This window comes from Gilbertella persicaria, assembly GCF_025201335.1.
Source record: "Gilbertella persicaria strain CBS 190.32 chromosome Unknown B0P05scaffold_64, whole genome shotgun sequence".
Lineage (NCBI taxonomy): Eukaryota > Fungi > Mucoromycota > Mucoromycetes > Mucorales > Choanephoraceae > Gilbertella > Gilbertella persicaria.
The window spans coordinates 25605-40933 of NW_026252025.1; the positions used below are offsets into that span (position 1 = coordinate 25605).

Consider the following 15329-nt stretch of genomic DNA (forward strand, 5'->3'; position numbering starts at 1 on the left):
CGAAATAAAACATATGTTTACATCATGTCATCTTTTCTTCATCACTAAACTGATAGCTAAAGATAACGTATAAAACTAATTTATAGTCTATTCACTTAGAAAGAGAAAAAAGCAATCAGTATGAATTTTTCAGGGTCTATTTTCAGGGAAAAGTAAGCAACTGTCCCAGGGATTTAAAATGTGGTAAGCGTATGCATAATGTACGGATCAACGGACATACTTTTTGTGCTCAAGGTAAAAAAAAAAAAAAAGGGAAGAAAAAAAAAAGACAATAGTTAGTTCATCTTTAGGCACCAGTAATCAGTACTTTCAGTTTGTGTGCAAAACAGTTTTCTTTCTTTCTTTTTCTTTCTTTCTTTTTTAGACAGCTAAACTTTTCTTTGCTCTTTTGGTTATTGACATTTTCATATGAATAAGAAAGTTTGTTATTGTTTCAGGATGATCTTCTCATGGAAAGAAAAAAAGGAAGCTGGGAATGATTACAATTCAAAGTCCTCTATTACGAAATACATTCCGCATTGATTTATATGATAAGTAAACTTCCCTTATCTTCAAGGGCAAAGAATAATGAAGTACTCAATAGAAACACAGAGGATGAGCACATAGCAAAAGAGAAAGAAAATAAGCAAAAGGGGATGCTTTTCTGTTTATAGAACTGACAAGTAGGGTGTTCATCGCATGTTTTATGCAACTAAATAAGTTTATATGTAACACAAGATTGGGCGTCCTCTCTATGAGATGATCTCTATCAAAAGAAAACAAAAGACCAAGGAAAGGAGCACGCAGCACTCTTTTTTATTTCTTTACCTTTTCTTTCTGTTTCTTTACTTTCTCTACTTTGGTCTCTTATGGTCTCTCTCTCTTTTTGGTTCGTGCCTTATCTATTTCAAGAACGCGTCTACTTTCTCTAAGGTTTTCTCTTTACTTGGTTGGTTCTATTTGCTTGGTTCTATCTGCTTGGTTCTATTTGCTTGGTTCTATCTGCTTGGTTCTATCTGCTTGGTTCTATCTGCTTGGTTCTATCTGCTTGGTTCTATCTGCTTGGCTCTATCTGCTTGGTTCTCTCTCTTTGTCTCTCTACTTTGGTTACAAGTAGCTATGTATTGAGGATATACTAGTTATCTGTAGTCTAACAATGCACTGGTGAAGGCTAGTATAGTTGTTTCTTGTTCTCTCTTTCTGTGGTTCGTTTTCTGGTAAGTACCTTATTTATTTCAAGAACGCGTTTACTGACATCTCTGTCTTTTCTAGGATTTTCTCTTTGGTTGGTTTTTTGAGTCTTTCTATTTTCATTTTGAGCGTCTGTGTGTTATCTGTAGTCTAACAATGTAGTTTTTTCGTGTTCTCTCTTTTTGTAGATCGTTTTTTGGTAAGTACTCCATCATTTCAAAAACGCGTTTGCTGACATCTCTGCTTTCTCTAGGTTTTTCTCTCTATTTGGTTGGTTCTGTCTACTGGTGTCTCTCTCTCCGTGGCTTTCAGTGTTCGATCCTGATCGTTGTTGGCCTGTTATAGCCGATGATTTACTTTCTTATCTTACTGCCCCGAGAGTAAGATACGAGGTATATAGGCGTTGGTCTGCAGCGGGAAGAAGGGTAGTTGCTGGGAGTTGCTGGGATCCTTCTTTAATGATCTGACATTCCCCAGTGTATCGCGGGCCTGGGAAGGTGTCAGTGAAGGAAGTGAGGGAGTACGAGTCAGTTGCCTTCTCGTGGCTACTCCTGTGAGTAACTTCTCTATGAAGTGAAACTAAAGACTGACATTATTTAATAAAGATTTACTTTTAACAATGAATAATGACGTATACTTTTTTTTTATTGTAATAATATTGTCTTGAAGACTAGCTGCTTTTACTTTTGTCTTTAGAAGTTTAAGGGTTTGCTTAAAGCAACGATTTACTTTTGTTTCTTTTTTACATTCTTTTTCAAGGTAAGTTCATGTTGCTTATTTGATTTCTATATATCTTTCAATAGTGTAGTTGTGTTTGTTTAGTGTTGTTCAGACATAAAGCCACACTGAAACTTGTGTCATCAAAAGCAACGCGCAATAACTTATGTTTATTGACTAGTCTACTCAAACTGGTTTTTTAGTTATCTAAAAGGCCGTCTAACAAGATTTACTGCTGGCTCAAGACTATTTCTCTCCCTGGTTCTACTCTGATTTGGTCTGTAAGCTCTATGATAAACAAGGTGTGCTCTACTCAGGCTGGTTTCTCAAGTGTCTGTAAGGCGTTTGATCAAGTGGTATAGGGCTTTCAAACCCTTTTCTTCAGACTCTGGCTCTCTTTAGGGTTTGGAAGATATACATTCAAGGCTTAGTAAGTTTTCGTAGTGTAAGTCTACTTTTTTGAGTCTTTTTGTGTCTATTCGAGAGTCTGATCAACTCTTGTTCAGACAAAAAGAGGATTTGAAAATGCTTGATTTCCCTGATCAAACCCATCATGTGTTTGTGTTGTGCATATCCTTTTTCTTTGTTGTCGTATTTGTGTAATAAGAGCTATGCGTATATTCCACTTACATCAACGGCTTTGTCCACTCAAGTATGTTGCCTTGTTGTCTTTCGTCTTTAGTATGTGATCAGGACTCATTTCACTTGCGAAACTACAGTGATGTTGTCTTCCATATGCCATAGCACTACGCTCTGATTTTGTCTAACTGGTTTTTAGTCTTCCTCTCAACTCGATCGAAACGCAGTTGCGGTTTGTGAGTGTCAGTAAAAAGGTCTTTAAGCAGAGTGCAAGAGACCAATATTTGAAATACCGAATCTCCCACTTGCATGATATGCACCATTTGTCATACTCAATAGTTACTCTTTTTGACCTCAGAAATGTCATGTATAATAGCGAATCTTACTCTCAAGCGCTCTGTAAATCGAATATTATATGAATTAGTACCTATTTATTAGTCAAAATTTATTGAAAAGGGGCTTCTTTTGTACTGATTACAGTGTGCAATCAACTTTGAATGCAGATCTGAGAGGAATGCTCAAATCAACTCGTATTTATCATCTTAGTAAACTCTTTTTTCTATCAGAAGCACCTAGACCTAACTCACCTCATTTCGTTTGGATCAGTCCTACATTGGGTCATTCCAAAAATTATTGTTTTTTTCCATCTTCACGAACCTCTGTGGATCCTCCTGTGATGATCTGAGCACTTTTTAATACAAAATATAGTAAATAGTCTTTCATCATATAAATGAATAATCACTTATAGCACTATACATCATAGATATAAAGTAAGCATTGTATAATGACAGTAAATAACGATAACTGGGATAATATAGATATTTACAAATAAGGAAACCATAATTGTACCTTTTAGATAACCAGGAGAATTAAAGTAGAATCTATATAGTCAACTCCCAGACACAAGCTGTCAAAGTGTCAAGTAATCAATAAGCAATAGTCACAATTAGTCAATAAATCAGGTAGTATAAAAGACAATCTAGAAAAGATATACTTTAGAGGATTATCATTATTTTTGTAATAAAGAAGTACTGAACAGTCTCACTATATTTCTTTGTTTTTTTTTTCTGTTTTTTATATTTCTTTTCACAACCTAAACACCACAACTGATATAGGTTAACTTAGAGTCACACAGACTGACACAGACTGACACAGGCTGACATAGACTGACATAGACTGACATAGACTGACATAGACTGACATAGACTGATATAGGCTGATGTTGTGAACATATATGAATTCGTATGCGTAGATCAATAAATGATGATCATGGCAAAAGACCAGATTACATTTATGGCAATTGCAATGGATCTATAGTCACTGACATTCACTCATTCTACTAAAAGTACTACATCGACTTCATATTCAGAGATTATGAACCTAGTGACTCTGTTATTATTAATGGCCCTCATAAAGTGACAGTTAGAGCTGACAACTTCCTCTAAAGGCATTTCTCTTAATTGCTCCTGATCTAACAAATCAATCTGCGGTCAAGAAGCTAACCCCAAAACAATATTTTGACCGAGAAGAAAAAGTATAAATGCCTCGACATTTTATAGCAATTGAAAGATAACATTTCTTGGAGAAATAAAAACCTATACAAGTTCTAACGGACTTTCTCTGTGTTCTTACCTTTTCTCTTACTCTATATCTATTCTCTCTTGATCTCATAACAGTTGCTTTGTTCTATTTTAAACCAGGCTCACAGGTCAGCTACACCCTTCCTTTGCATAAATTTTAGCAAACTCGAATCAAGCAAGCGGCAGCTGAAAATCATTTTTAAAAAGCAACTACTAGCCGTTGACAACGTCTTCTCTTTTCAAATGACAACTGCTACAACTCGATATCCTTATTGAATGCTCTTGATCATCAATTTCTGGCTAGTTTCACTCTTGCAGCAGAATGATTACGACAGTCATAGTAGCCATAGTAGCCATAGTAGCCATGGTAACCATACACTACAGCGTGAGCAACTGCATTTTTCTTCCATCGCTTACGCTGTAGTGACAGCTCTATAAAAAAGTAACTAGAGCGATGGAGAAAATTATAGAAAGACTTGTATACCTCAGGCCTTCGTGGTCAGTGTGATGAACTTACCTAAAAAAAGAAAAAAGAAAAAAAAACATTTTCAAACATCATAAAAATATTTTTTTGAGTACGCAAATGGCATACTTGTAATTTCGGCATAACTGTCAATATTTTTATGATGTTTGAAAATGTTTTTTTTTCTTTTTTCTTTTTTTAGGTAAGTTCATCACACTGACCACGAAGGCCTGAGGTATACAAGTCTTTCTATAATTTTCTCCATCGCTCTAGTTACTTTTTTATAGAGCTGTCACTACAGCGTAAGCGATGGAAGAAAAATGCAGTTGCTCACGCTGTAGTGTATGGTTACCATGGCTACTATGGCTACTATGGCTACTATGGCTACTATGGCTACTATGGCTACTATGGCTACTATGGCTGTCGTAATTATTCTGCTGCAAGAGTGAAACTAGCCAAAAAATTGATGATCAAGAGCATTCAATAAGGATATCGAGTTGTAGCAGTTGTCATTTGAAAAGAGAAGACGTTGTCAACGGCTAGTAGTTGCTTTTTAAAAATGATTTTCAGCTGCCGCTTGCTTGATTCGAGTTTGCTAAAATTTATGCAAAGGAAGAAATATTGAAGACAGCATTGATCAATACCTTTGGATGTTTTGGGGATATATTAAACATTGGTATCTCCAAGCGCTCTGGCTCTGCTTGCTTCGTCGGTTGCGGTTTTGCTACACTTAATAGAGATAAATTAAAAGAAGCTGAGCCCACACCTCAAGTGGAATATGCAACAAAACATAAAGAGATGCTATTGTAGCTGAAATAATCGGAAGAATCAGAGCTCTAGTGGCTTTTTCTTAAAAAAAAACTAGAAATATCTCCATGTACGGTAGGGCAAATGTAGCCAACACAATCATAGTCGCAAAACTATTACATATGCTCAGACCGACACCAATGTCAAAAGCTGTACTCCCAACCTTGAACTCAATTATCCACCAATATATTGTCGATGAGAAGAAATTGCAAGTCAAGAAAGACATCTTTTATCTGCCTAAAGCTAAAGGTTGTTTGAAACTACTAGACGTGTTTGTTTAACAAAAATCTCTACAGGTAAAATACGTTGACCCTCTACTTAACTATGAGCAGCACAAACAAATTGCAAGGTACCTATATGATATGAATATATACGCCCTTCAAGTGAAAGCCAACAATCCAAGCCTGAAATCTATTACGCTCTTTCCTGATTCTAGATACAAAACATCCCTGAGCAAGGATGGTGCCTTTGGGTCGATCTTTGAAGTAATGGATGTATTAACAAAACTGTGCAGACCAAAAAAAAAAAAAAAAAAAAAGCCTCGACATCTCTATTAGCAATCAATTGTATGACTCTACCACTTTCAGCTGTATGCAACAATTGGAAAGACAACGCTGAGCTGGTATTTATTGATAGCCTATTTGCGAAAAAAAAGTTAGATCAACCTAACTCTACAAGATACCAATACATCAATCCACCAAAAATATCTGAATCAAAATTATATACAACAAAATCTCTAGCGGGCTATTCCTGCACCAAAGAAGGATAAAAGGCATTGAAAATGATTAATGTGTCAGTAGTAATGAGATAGAGAATACCAAACACTTAGTGATCTTTTGTGGTAATAATACAATGATTTGGCAAAACATGTTCAACAAGTTCTTTGGTTACTCAACCAACATCGATGCAAATAGAGCATTTCAAGATTTTAAAAACCTCGCACTGTTGACATATCTCATTTACAACTTAGATGTCAAGATATATATATATGACTTCTTTGCAACAATAATTCGATCCATCCAGTACGATCACTTCCAGCAATATTTTTATGGAGTACCATTTGACGCTGTTAAAACCTCTAAAAGAAGCACCAAAGAGACACTGAAGATTTCGAAAATGAAAAAGAAAACAACACAACAAATGATAATAACATAGCATAGCAAGTCACTTCAATCTGGGTACACTTGACCTTCTTCGCTATGCATTCAATAGGTCATTGATTTTTTTCTGATACTAAACAATAATGAAAACCATTTATCTGATGAAATATTTTTGATAAATAAAATTACTCATGTTTTTCTTTGTTTACTCTTTTTTTTAATAAGAAGCTTGCGGCTAACACCCATTCGCGGTCAATACATTTACATAAGATTGTTCTCTTTTTTTAGTGGACATTAGGATGCACAAAGTTCTCCCTTTTCTGCTTATTGAAACATTGAGGGCTAACTGAAATATTGTGAGAAACAAAGTTCCTAGATATAAAGAAAGGTTCAGAAAGCGCATTTTGAAACTGTTCAAAACAGCTGCCTTCTGATAAGCCAAGTGATATAAAACCACATCTCACGTTGATAAAGTGCTTCATGAAAATAAAAAGAAAAACTTAAATCAGGTAATAGTGCGAAAAGAAAGAGCAAGAGGAAAAGTTACTCACTTTTTCACATTTCAAAACATAGGTTATCAACGTGTAATTGCTTCGGGCAATTAAATTGGTTTTAACATTGTCAATATTACCACTCCTCTTGACAATATACTATTCAAAAGAAAAGAATTAGAAGAGTTACATAAAAAGGCCGATTTAAAAGAAGAGAGTTTCAAACAATGAATTTCAACTGAGCAACATGGGCGAAGAGCTTTTTATGCTTTTGGCAAATTAATTTTTTTGCATTTCAAGGTAACACACAAGAAAGGTTTCAATGAAAAGATTGATATTTTTACACATCCAACAATGAGTGCATAGACAATAAATACATAACATTGATATAAAATCCTCAACTTAACATACAATTCTTTTTTCAGTTTCTACCTTAGCTATAATCATGTTTACTTCAATAAAAGTAACCGTTGGCATATGCAATATGATAATATTTTTGTGTTTCATGCTTGACTGCAAAGAGATCATAAAGTATAATAGTGGAGCAATCGCTACTTTCAGTTGGGCTTCACCAATGAAAGCATGCAGAATACTACTTGAATAGATTAAGAGAGTAAAATAATCGATAGTGTAGTATTCAACACAAAGAATTTTAGATACATAATCGAAACCTATAAAAACAGTAATAATCTGTCTATTATCAAGCAACAAGATGAATTATCCGGAGAAAATTTTACAAACGCTGGTAAACTGTATGGTAAGTGCCTTGAAATTGGGATAATTTGTCCTTCTTCTTTCTTTTATCAATATATAGCTCAATGTGAAGAGAGCACACCTAATGTGTTATCTACTTTTTTTCCCGGTCTTTCCATAAGCTTGATATCTTGGATCAAGGTATGATAATAGACAATTTGAAGAAAAAAGCAAAAGAGGATATGATTCCTTACTTTGACTATTTCTTCAAGAAGAGTTCCCTTTCAAGTACACCAATTAAAGAGGTTTTTGAAGAAGACCCTTCTCTTTATGAACATATCAAAAAGAAAAGAACAATTCCTATTGAGAAACAGATACAAGAACCTATCATTGATGAGGTAGTTCTCGAGGAAAAAGATGCGCAATCTGCTGAGCAAGGGTTTATCATACCTGAAGAAAAACTAAAGCAGTTAACTAAAGACGAAACTGTCACTCATGAAGCAACTTTTCAAGAAAGGTCTTCTTATCAATCGTCTGCTAAAGAAAGATTTACCATTGCTGCAAAAAAATATCCCAATAATAAGCACTTTAAAAGTATTCTTGTCAACCCCCCCCCTCTCTCTCTCTCAGAGACAATTACACCAAAAGAGTTAGTGGTGCATAAACGAAAAAATTCTGATGCTTCTGAAGAAAACGTTTCTTTCCATGGTCATAATTCATAAAATTAGTTTGAATAATCAGATCAAATAACATGAACATGAGCAATGATTTGATTTGTACTTCTTACCGAATAGTGTCAACTTTCAATTTTACTTTAGTGAAGCTGTTTGCAGAAATAGCTCTGTAAAAACATCTAGCTTGCAGAACCATTTATTATTGCCATCATGCCCACGCGCTCTTTTTTCTTCAATGCCAAACAAGCTGGCTTATTTTCTCAAGTTAGACAGGCTACTTTTTTTATGCTTTCCTTTGATTACAAAATATACCAAGCCTCAGCAAGAAACCTTTTATTTCGAAGATGCGGCAATTGTCAAGGCAATGTTGTGTTTGCAATGCAAAATGAGCCTTCTCAACTTGAAGACTCTATCTATTGTCCAAATTGCAAAAAGATGGTTACCAATTGCAAGATCTATTACAAGCTCGGTTTAGTAGTTGTAGACATTGTTAAAAATAAATTTGATGCGATCATTGCTTACGAGAGAGTAGCAGAGGCGTTAATCGGATGCTCAGCTGAGACATTTCTTGAGGTAATATACCAATATCTTGAGCATGGACTTACATCAGCATTAGCATTGGAAACAAGATCCTTCCTTAAGTCAGAGATTAGAAGACAGACTTGTAGGCATGTATTGCACAGTCTCTTTTGGACCAGATAAAAAGACATTAAGAAAGGTATGGATATGCCAAAATGAGCATGGATACTAAAGAACTGCATTAGCCATTTGATGACAACGCCAAACGAGCCAAATCGATTCAACTAAGATATCAAGAGAATGTGAATCTTATTGACATAGTTCTCAATACAAAGCATGAAATCAAATATAGTCCTTCTATCATGGCTGACTAAATCCTTTTCTTTTTGTATAATTTTATTGGTGTGATAAAATAGAGATGGAGTGAAATTAACTGTAGATTGTGTTATATGGATATCTATGTTCAAACAATGTATATGTATATAAAGTTCTATACACGCAGTTAATCGTGTACATTGACAACACTATATCGTCTTTGTAAACTAGCTCTCTTATTTGTTGATGATTGTTGTTGATCTTCACTACCGCCCTCTAAATCACCAGCACCCATGATAATTCTTTGAATAGTACCTCGTCTCAAACTTTCGCTGTAGTCACAAGGAAAATGATCGTTCAAAAAGAATGGGAAAATGACACGAAATAAGATACGAATCCTGTTTTCTCGAGGCAATCGACGTATGACATATCGATTCAATAGACCAGAGAGGTGTAAAAAAGAAATAGGACGTACTGGTACTGGTTCATTTGTGTAAGGATTTGGTGGATATATGGTGATATCATAGGAAGAATCAATATAGACAAGAGAGCCAGGAGGAGTACTACAAGGTAGTTGTTTAGTATAAAAATGCTATTTTCGTTTATCTTACTCATAATCCCATAAGTTAGGTACGCGAGGAATGATATCATTGTTATAGACATGGTGAAAGATTTTGCTTGTCATGCTCGGACTGAAAACTTTAGCAAATTCAGCGTCTCCAATCTTGGGTTGACCGTATGTATATAGTCCTGCAAAATGCTCTAATAAAGGGCTCTTGGATTGCAACATTTTAGCTAAAAAGACTATGATAGGATCAATAAACAAGCTTATATAACATAAGATACGTTACTTGTGCCCATGGCCCCGCCCAAGGAATGCCCCGTAATGAATAGTCGTTTCTTCTTCTTCTTTTTCTTTTCATCCATGATTGAATTATTATTTCCATGTGATAGGCCTGATCTTCTTCTCTGCTGCTTGCTGTTTTCCTGTGTTGACTCGTTGCGTATTAAACTTAGAATATGATCCTCTGCTTGAACAAACATACTGTTACTTCTTATATCAATATCAGGCCCCACCCAACTACTGTCGATAGGTTCCTTAACGTGGTGAAACAAGTTGGTAGATAAAAATTTGATGATTTTGGCAGTTCCCTGAACGGCTGAAATGATTGTTCTGTAAACCGAGGTATTGATCAACTCAATTCGTAGTACAGGCCCATTAGGCGTCGTTTTTTCTTTGCTTCTGATATTCTCATGTATATCGTCTTCAATCGTAGAAGAAGACGTCTTTCTTCTCTTTGCTGGCTCACCCATCGCCTTCCAAAATCCTTTATGAACTCTTCCCATAGGCCCCCAGCTGGACTTTATTTCTGCCATGTTTACAGTGACATTGGTAATGTAATTCTGGATGTTTAATGGATTTGTACTAGAATGATGTCAGAATAAATCCACATCTATTTCTCTCTTACCCTCGAAATACCAATAAAATATCATCATCCTTTTCGGTAATAAATGCACAAATATTCTAGTAATAGAGAGTTACAACGCATTGTACGACACAAATGATCTTTTTTACCCCACACAAACCTTGTAAGCAATTGGACGAAATGCAGTGTCCACATTGAATCCAGCCTTCTTGAGTTCATGTTTAATTACATCCACATCTTCGTAGACAAGTTTACTGGCAACCGAGAGGGTATAGGCTAAAGGAACTGAATATTTTGGTCGTTTAAGGAGTGCCGTCAATGCGCGTGACTCAGGACCTTGTTGTTCTGTCATGCGTAGTTCTTTTCGTTGCTTAAACAATTCGCTATTCTCTAAATGTTTTGATCTCGGGATTGTATCATCAAAGAGTTCTAAGTGTGGATCCATGGCACTTGTGATAGCTATTCATTGACATGAGTACATAAGGGCCTGTTTTGTCTGTACCTACAATAATCCCTTCCTGAAGCATGCTTGCCAATAAAGAACCGAAAAAAGGCACGTACTAACTGGTCACTCATAAGAAGAATAACAAATCCCAAAAAGAAGAAGGTTCGAATAATGAATGAGAAAATAGGTCCAATAATAATTGTTTTTGATAGAATGTGTGTCAGAGGTGCAAGGCATTGACTTATGCTGGCCAGAATACCGAGAATAATAGGCGTCCCATGTTTGACTGTCTTGTAACTGAGAAAAAGAAAGGTAGACAAGCCCATACTTATGATAGACAAGGCAAACAGAAGGGAACTGAGAATAGTGAGGTCATTCTTGAGAGCATAGACTGCAAATATGGAGGGAATCGAGGATATCACAAAAGCAAGTGCAAAGTAAAGTCTGTTTCTACCCTTCGCCATATTCGCTTTTTATTTGATTCATGCACTAATTTATTAAAAACAAGGAAGAAGAAAAAAGAAACGAGGAGTCGTGTGATCCCTCAACCCCATTAAATGTGGCCTTCTTTCTGACTTTCAAATGATTACCTTAATTAACCATATTAATCCTTAACACTTTAAAGGGTCATTCACTTTATGAGCCAAGTCATTCAGCCTCATTTGAATGCATCACAAGCTACCTCTCTAAGTTTTCAAGGGGTGTTTGGAACATAAAGAAAGGGAACTCGGACAAACAGGATTAATGTAGCACCCATCTTGATTGCTTTAGACCTTCAAGTCAAAGACACTTCAAAATTACATGTTTAGTCACACAGGTGACTGCTTTGAAGAGATAAGAAAAAATTAGCTATGCCTTTTCTTTCCTTCCTTCTTTACATATCAAATATGAGTAGTGAAGACGAATACGAGGAAGAGGTCAAATAAATAAATATAAAGATTTTTTGTATATATTTATCAATGAATAGTAGACCAGCTATGTTGTGTTTGATATGGGAAACACAATTACTTCTGACTTTATCAGCAAAGCAGCACGTACAAAAGGTGGCTGCCAACTCATTGTAAGCCTAAAAAATACAGACTGACTCGTACTGAGCTAGAGTGTAGGGTCTAGAGGAGGGGACACCTTATTTACAGTTAGGCGATTTAATTTTCGAAGGAGAAATTGATGAGACTATTGGTTCACATATGTTTTTCGAAGTACAAGAGAAAAAGCAAGAAGATAATACAGGGTTATTGCCTCTCTTAACTTCTATGCGTTCTGAAGGAGACGAATCCAAACCAAAGATTACATTAAACTATGTAGATTCTACAGAGACTATTATCAAGTTTGAGTCTGTTACAATAAACCCCAAGCAAACGAGCGATAACTGATAAACCTTCCCACATTTTCATTTCCTTATAATAAAAAAAATTTTTTTAAGAATGAAACCCACAAAATTGCACCTAATGCCATAGGTTGATACGAAGATCAATTCCTAACCATTCGGTGCACCCATCTCGTGTGTTATAAGGTAGTCTTCAATTGTTTGACGATTTCGTTGTTTCAACGATAGCTACCGAGGCAGCCATCTCACACGAATGCTTTTTATTGCAATTGGTAATATTTTGCGTTGTAAAGAAATAAAACAGTTTTGCCATTTTGAAGGTCTTTTTATAGTTTTTTTTCTCTGAAAATTTTTTATTTTGTGTTCGTGACTGGTAGTCATTTGCAAATCAAAAGCAAAGATGGTTTGATTGGACAAAAGCGAGCACATTACTCCGCCTATGTTGATGTGTTTATGCAAAAGAGATAGTTATTTAATTGATCATAATAATTTCAAAGAGAAAGATCGCTATAAAAGTTTGTGATATACTTGGATTGCTCTTTTTGCTTCTTGTTTTCTTCTAATTGAGCCATGCATGCTTCAATACCGAATTGCTTGTGATGGAAATAGTAAGGAATCCAAGGTAGTACCAAGTTTGGACCAGCTGTAGAACCATTGTAGGCAATGCGATTGGGTCTAGCATACTTTTCATTAGAGTAATAGTGTTGCTGCTGTCTCTGTTGATATTGATGAAAAGAGCCGTTATATGGATAGCGAGGATAACTGTAGCCGTAATCATCATCATAAGAAAAACTTCTATAATAAGGAGTAGATGAGTCAATTCCATAATAGACACCATGGGTGTTATTCATGCGATTAGGAGCATCAAGAGAGCTAGGCAAGTCTGTAGGAGAAGAGGTATGCATGAGTAGATTTGAGATGGATGGGAGACATGGTGCAGAAGAAAAAGAATTCATGGTATATACACTAGAGCCATCATCTACAGTAGAAGACAAGCCTGGAAGAGAAGCACTGTATGAATCAGTCATATCAAAGGACACAATCTTTTCTTTAGCTTGTTTGGTAGGTTTCTTGAAATAATTGAGCATCTTTTTATCTTCTTTTTTGACTTCCTTCTTCATTTCTTTCTTGATTGTCAGTTTAGGATAAAAGTAGGAATTCTTCCTTTCAGAAATAGACTCTTGGAGCATCTTCTTTTTATAAATAGGTGGCATTGCAGTCTATATTTGATGTAAAAAAGAAGAAGGATATAGATGTATGATGTGCCTGAATTTGTGCTTTTATACCCTTTCAACATTGAAGGACTGTTCTTTTTTTCTTCACAAACGCGTATAATAATCAAGCGTATATTATAATAATCCATCATAGAACGGATTTGTGTCTCAACATCAACGGTAGCACTATTGCTTTGTTAACATCAATGTATTTATGCAAATTTCTTTTTTTGTACGACCTTGGTCGAATACACAAATGTTATTTACCATTTAAAGATACTTTTAGAACGCGTCGCGAATAAAAAAAAGGGGCGCGTATGGAAAATTGTGCTGGTTAAGAATACACAATGATCAAACTTGTAGATTGTCAATCATAGGTTTTGTATTTTTCCTAAAAGATAGTATCTGAAAAGACAAAAATAGGTTGTACAATATGACATATTTTGATACTGTCGATATATAACAACAGCGAGCATACATGTTTAAGTCATGTTGTGACAGAAGAAAGAGGCTTATTTCATTATTTCTGTAACAATTTATTTTGAAGTTGAGATATTGTCAAATATACGAGAGCAAGGAAAAAAAACAGAGATACATGGAGAAGCTATATTGTCAACAATATAATAATTAATCAATCTGTAAATAGTAAAAAACACAAAGAAGAAAACATTTCTTATGATGATATTACAACCATGAGCAGTAATGAGTCAAATGCACATTGAGATCTTCAATCTTTTTTTCAAAGCAGCTTCTATTTCAAGAGCGGTTTTGAGTTTTCTTTCAAGCTCATCAAGTCTTTTAAAGGCCAAGCATTCGTCATTCATACTAAGAGCATGCAGCCGATTGATTTTAAGCTGTAGTTCTTGTTTTCTTTTATTTGTATTGGCCTGCCATTCCTTATGCAAAGGTTGAGTTCGAGTTACTTCATCTTTTAGATCGGCAACTTTTCTGTTCTTTTTGTCAATGGTTGCCATTTGGGAACAGTAATTATCAAGTCTACTTGAATTTTTACGTAACTTTTCATTCAGCGCAACAATCACTATATCTTTGGCACGAATGGTATCTTCATTTTCTTTCTTCAAACATTCTAATATCTTGATATAGCCCTCTGTGCGTTTGGAAAGAACTAAACTGACTGCATCTAAAAAGTTCTATTAAATAGATTCCATAGTAGGTTGTCGTGAGAGAAAGTCATAAAATTTGTTTTTGAGATATTACTGAAGGTTATCAGAATGTCTTCGTATTTTATTGTTAATTGCATTGTACAAGTTAAGTTTGTTGATACCACTTTGAAAAATCTTGAACTGATACTCGATTTCTTTGTCAAGTTCTTCATTTCTGTGTGCAACCGAGTTAATTTGCTGATTATTTGTAGATGTACTAGAGGTTAATTTATCAGCTGCATTTGGGAGAGCCTTCTTTGTTTTTGAGGAAGAAACAGCTGACCGAGGTACAGACAAGAAGACAGTCTTAAGTTGCTGCAGAGAAACTGCTTCATTACAAAGAGGGCATTTTGATGGCTGTCTTAGCCAAGTGTTAATGCTAATTGAGACATCCTTGTTAGCCTTGGATATCAATTATAAAGAATACTGACCAAGTAATATGATAGACGTGTCCACATTGAGTGACAACAGAGGAATCATCTTGACAAGCAAGGCTACATATGCATATACTACAAATCACTTTTTCGTTATCGTTGCTCATGATGAGTAAGGAAGAAGAAACTGATTGATGTGAAGAGTGAAACTTAAATTTTGGCGTTTATTGCACACTGTTGTATGACATTGATTACAATTGAAACAAATCAA

General features: G+C 35.2%; 6 protein-coding genes across 6 annotated transcripts; 3 read left to right on the forward strand and 3 right to left on the reverse strand.

The window, feature by feature from the left end:
* Positions 1-7619: 7619 nt before the first annotated feature.
* Positions 7620-8322, forward strand: B0P05DRAFT_575603 (uncharacterized protein; the record flags this gene model as incomplete). The annotated part of the gene is made up of 3 exons (XM_051581657.1): positions 7620-7664; positions 7736-7801; positions 7825-8322. The coding sequence occupies 3 exons, from the start codon at positions 7620-7622 to the stop codon at positions 8320-8322; spliced, it is 609 nt and encodes a 202-aa protein (XP_051430030.1).
* Positions 8236-9485, forward strand: B0P05DRAFT_311954 (uncharacterized protein). Its single transcript, XM_051573505.1, has 3 exons — positions 8236-8847; positions 8891-8992; positions 9039-9485. Exons 1-3 carry the CDS (start codon positions 8485-8487, stop codon positions 9165-9167), a joined length of 594 nt encoding a protein of 197 aa, XP_051430031.1. The 5' UTR covers positions 8236-8484; the 3' UTR covers positions 9168-9485.
* On the reverse strand, positions 9166-11506 carry B0P05DRAFT_311931 (uncharacterized protein). The gene is made up of 6 exons (XM_051573504.1): positions 11042-11506; positions 10696-10994; positions 10578-10633; positions 9960-10534; positions 9720-9912; positions 9166-9671 (listed from the first exon to the last, which is right to left on the reverse strand). The coding sequence occupies exons 1-6, from the start codon at positions 11442-11444 to the stop codon at positions 9296-9298; spliced, it is 1902 nt and encodes a 633-aa protein (XP_051430032.1). The 5' UTR covers positions 11445-11506; the 3' UTR covers positions 9166-9295.
* A 343-nt stretch (positions 11507-11849) lies between these two features.
* B0P05DRAFT_562262 (uncharacterized protein) lies at positions 11850-12367 on the forward strand. The gene is made up of 3 exons (XM_051580574.1): positions 11850-11897; positions 11951-12040; positions 12087-12367. Exons 1-3 carry the CDS (start codon positions 11868-11870, stop codon positions 12351-12353), a joined length of 387 nt encoding a protein of 128 aa, XP_051430033.1. The 5' UTR covers positions 11850-11867; the 3' UTR covers positions 12354-12367.
* A 431-nt stretch (positions 12368-12798) lies between these two features.
* B0P05DRAFT_575606 (uncharacterized protein) lies at positions 12799-13521 on the reverse strand (the record flags this gene model as incomplete). The annotated part of the gene is made up of 1 exon (XM_051581658.1): positions 12799-13521. The coding sequence occupies one exon, from the start codon at positions 13519-13521 to the stop codon at positions 12799-12801; it is 723 nt and encodes a 240-aa protein (XP_051430034.1).
* Positions 13522-14228: 707 nt separating this feature from the next.
* On the reverse strand, positions 14229-15279 carry B0P05DRAFT_641555 (uncharacterized protein; the record flags this gene model as incomplete). The annotated part of the gene is made up of 3 exons (XM_051583778.1): positions 15116-15279; positions 14807-15063; positions 14229-14662 (listed from the first exon to the last, which is right to left on the reverse strand). The coding sequence occupies exons 1-3, from the start codon at positions 15223-15225 to the stop codon at positions 14229-14231; spliced, it is 801 nt and encodes a 266-aa protein (XP_051430035.1). The 5' UTR covers positions 15226-15279.
* Positions 15280-15329: the final 50 nt, after the last annotated feature.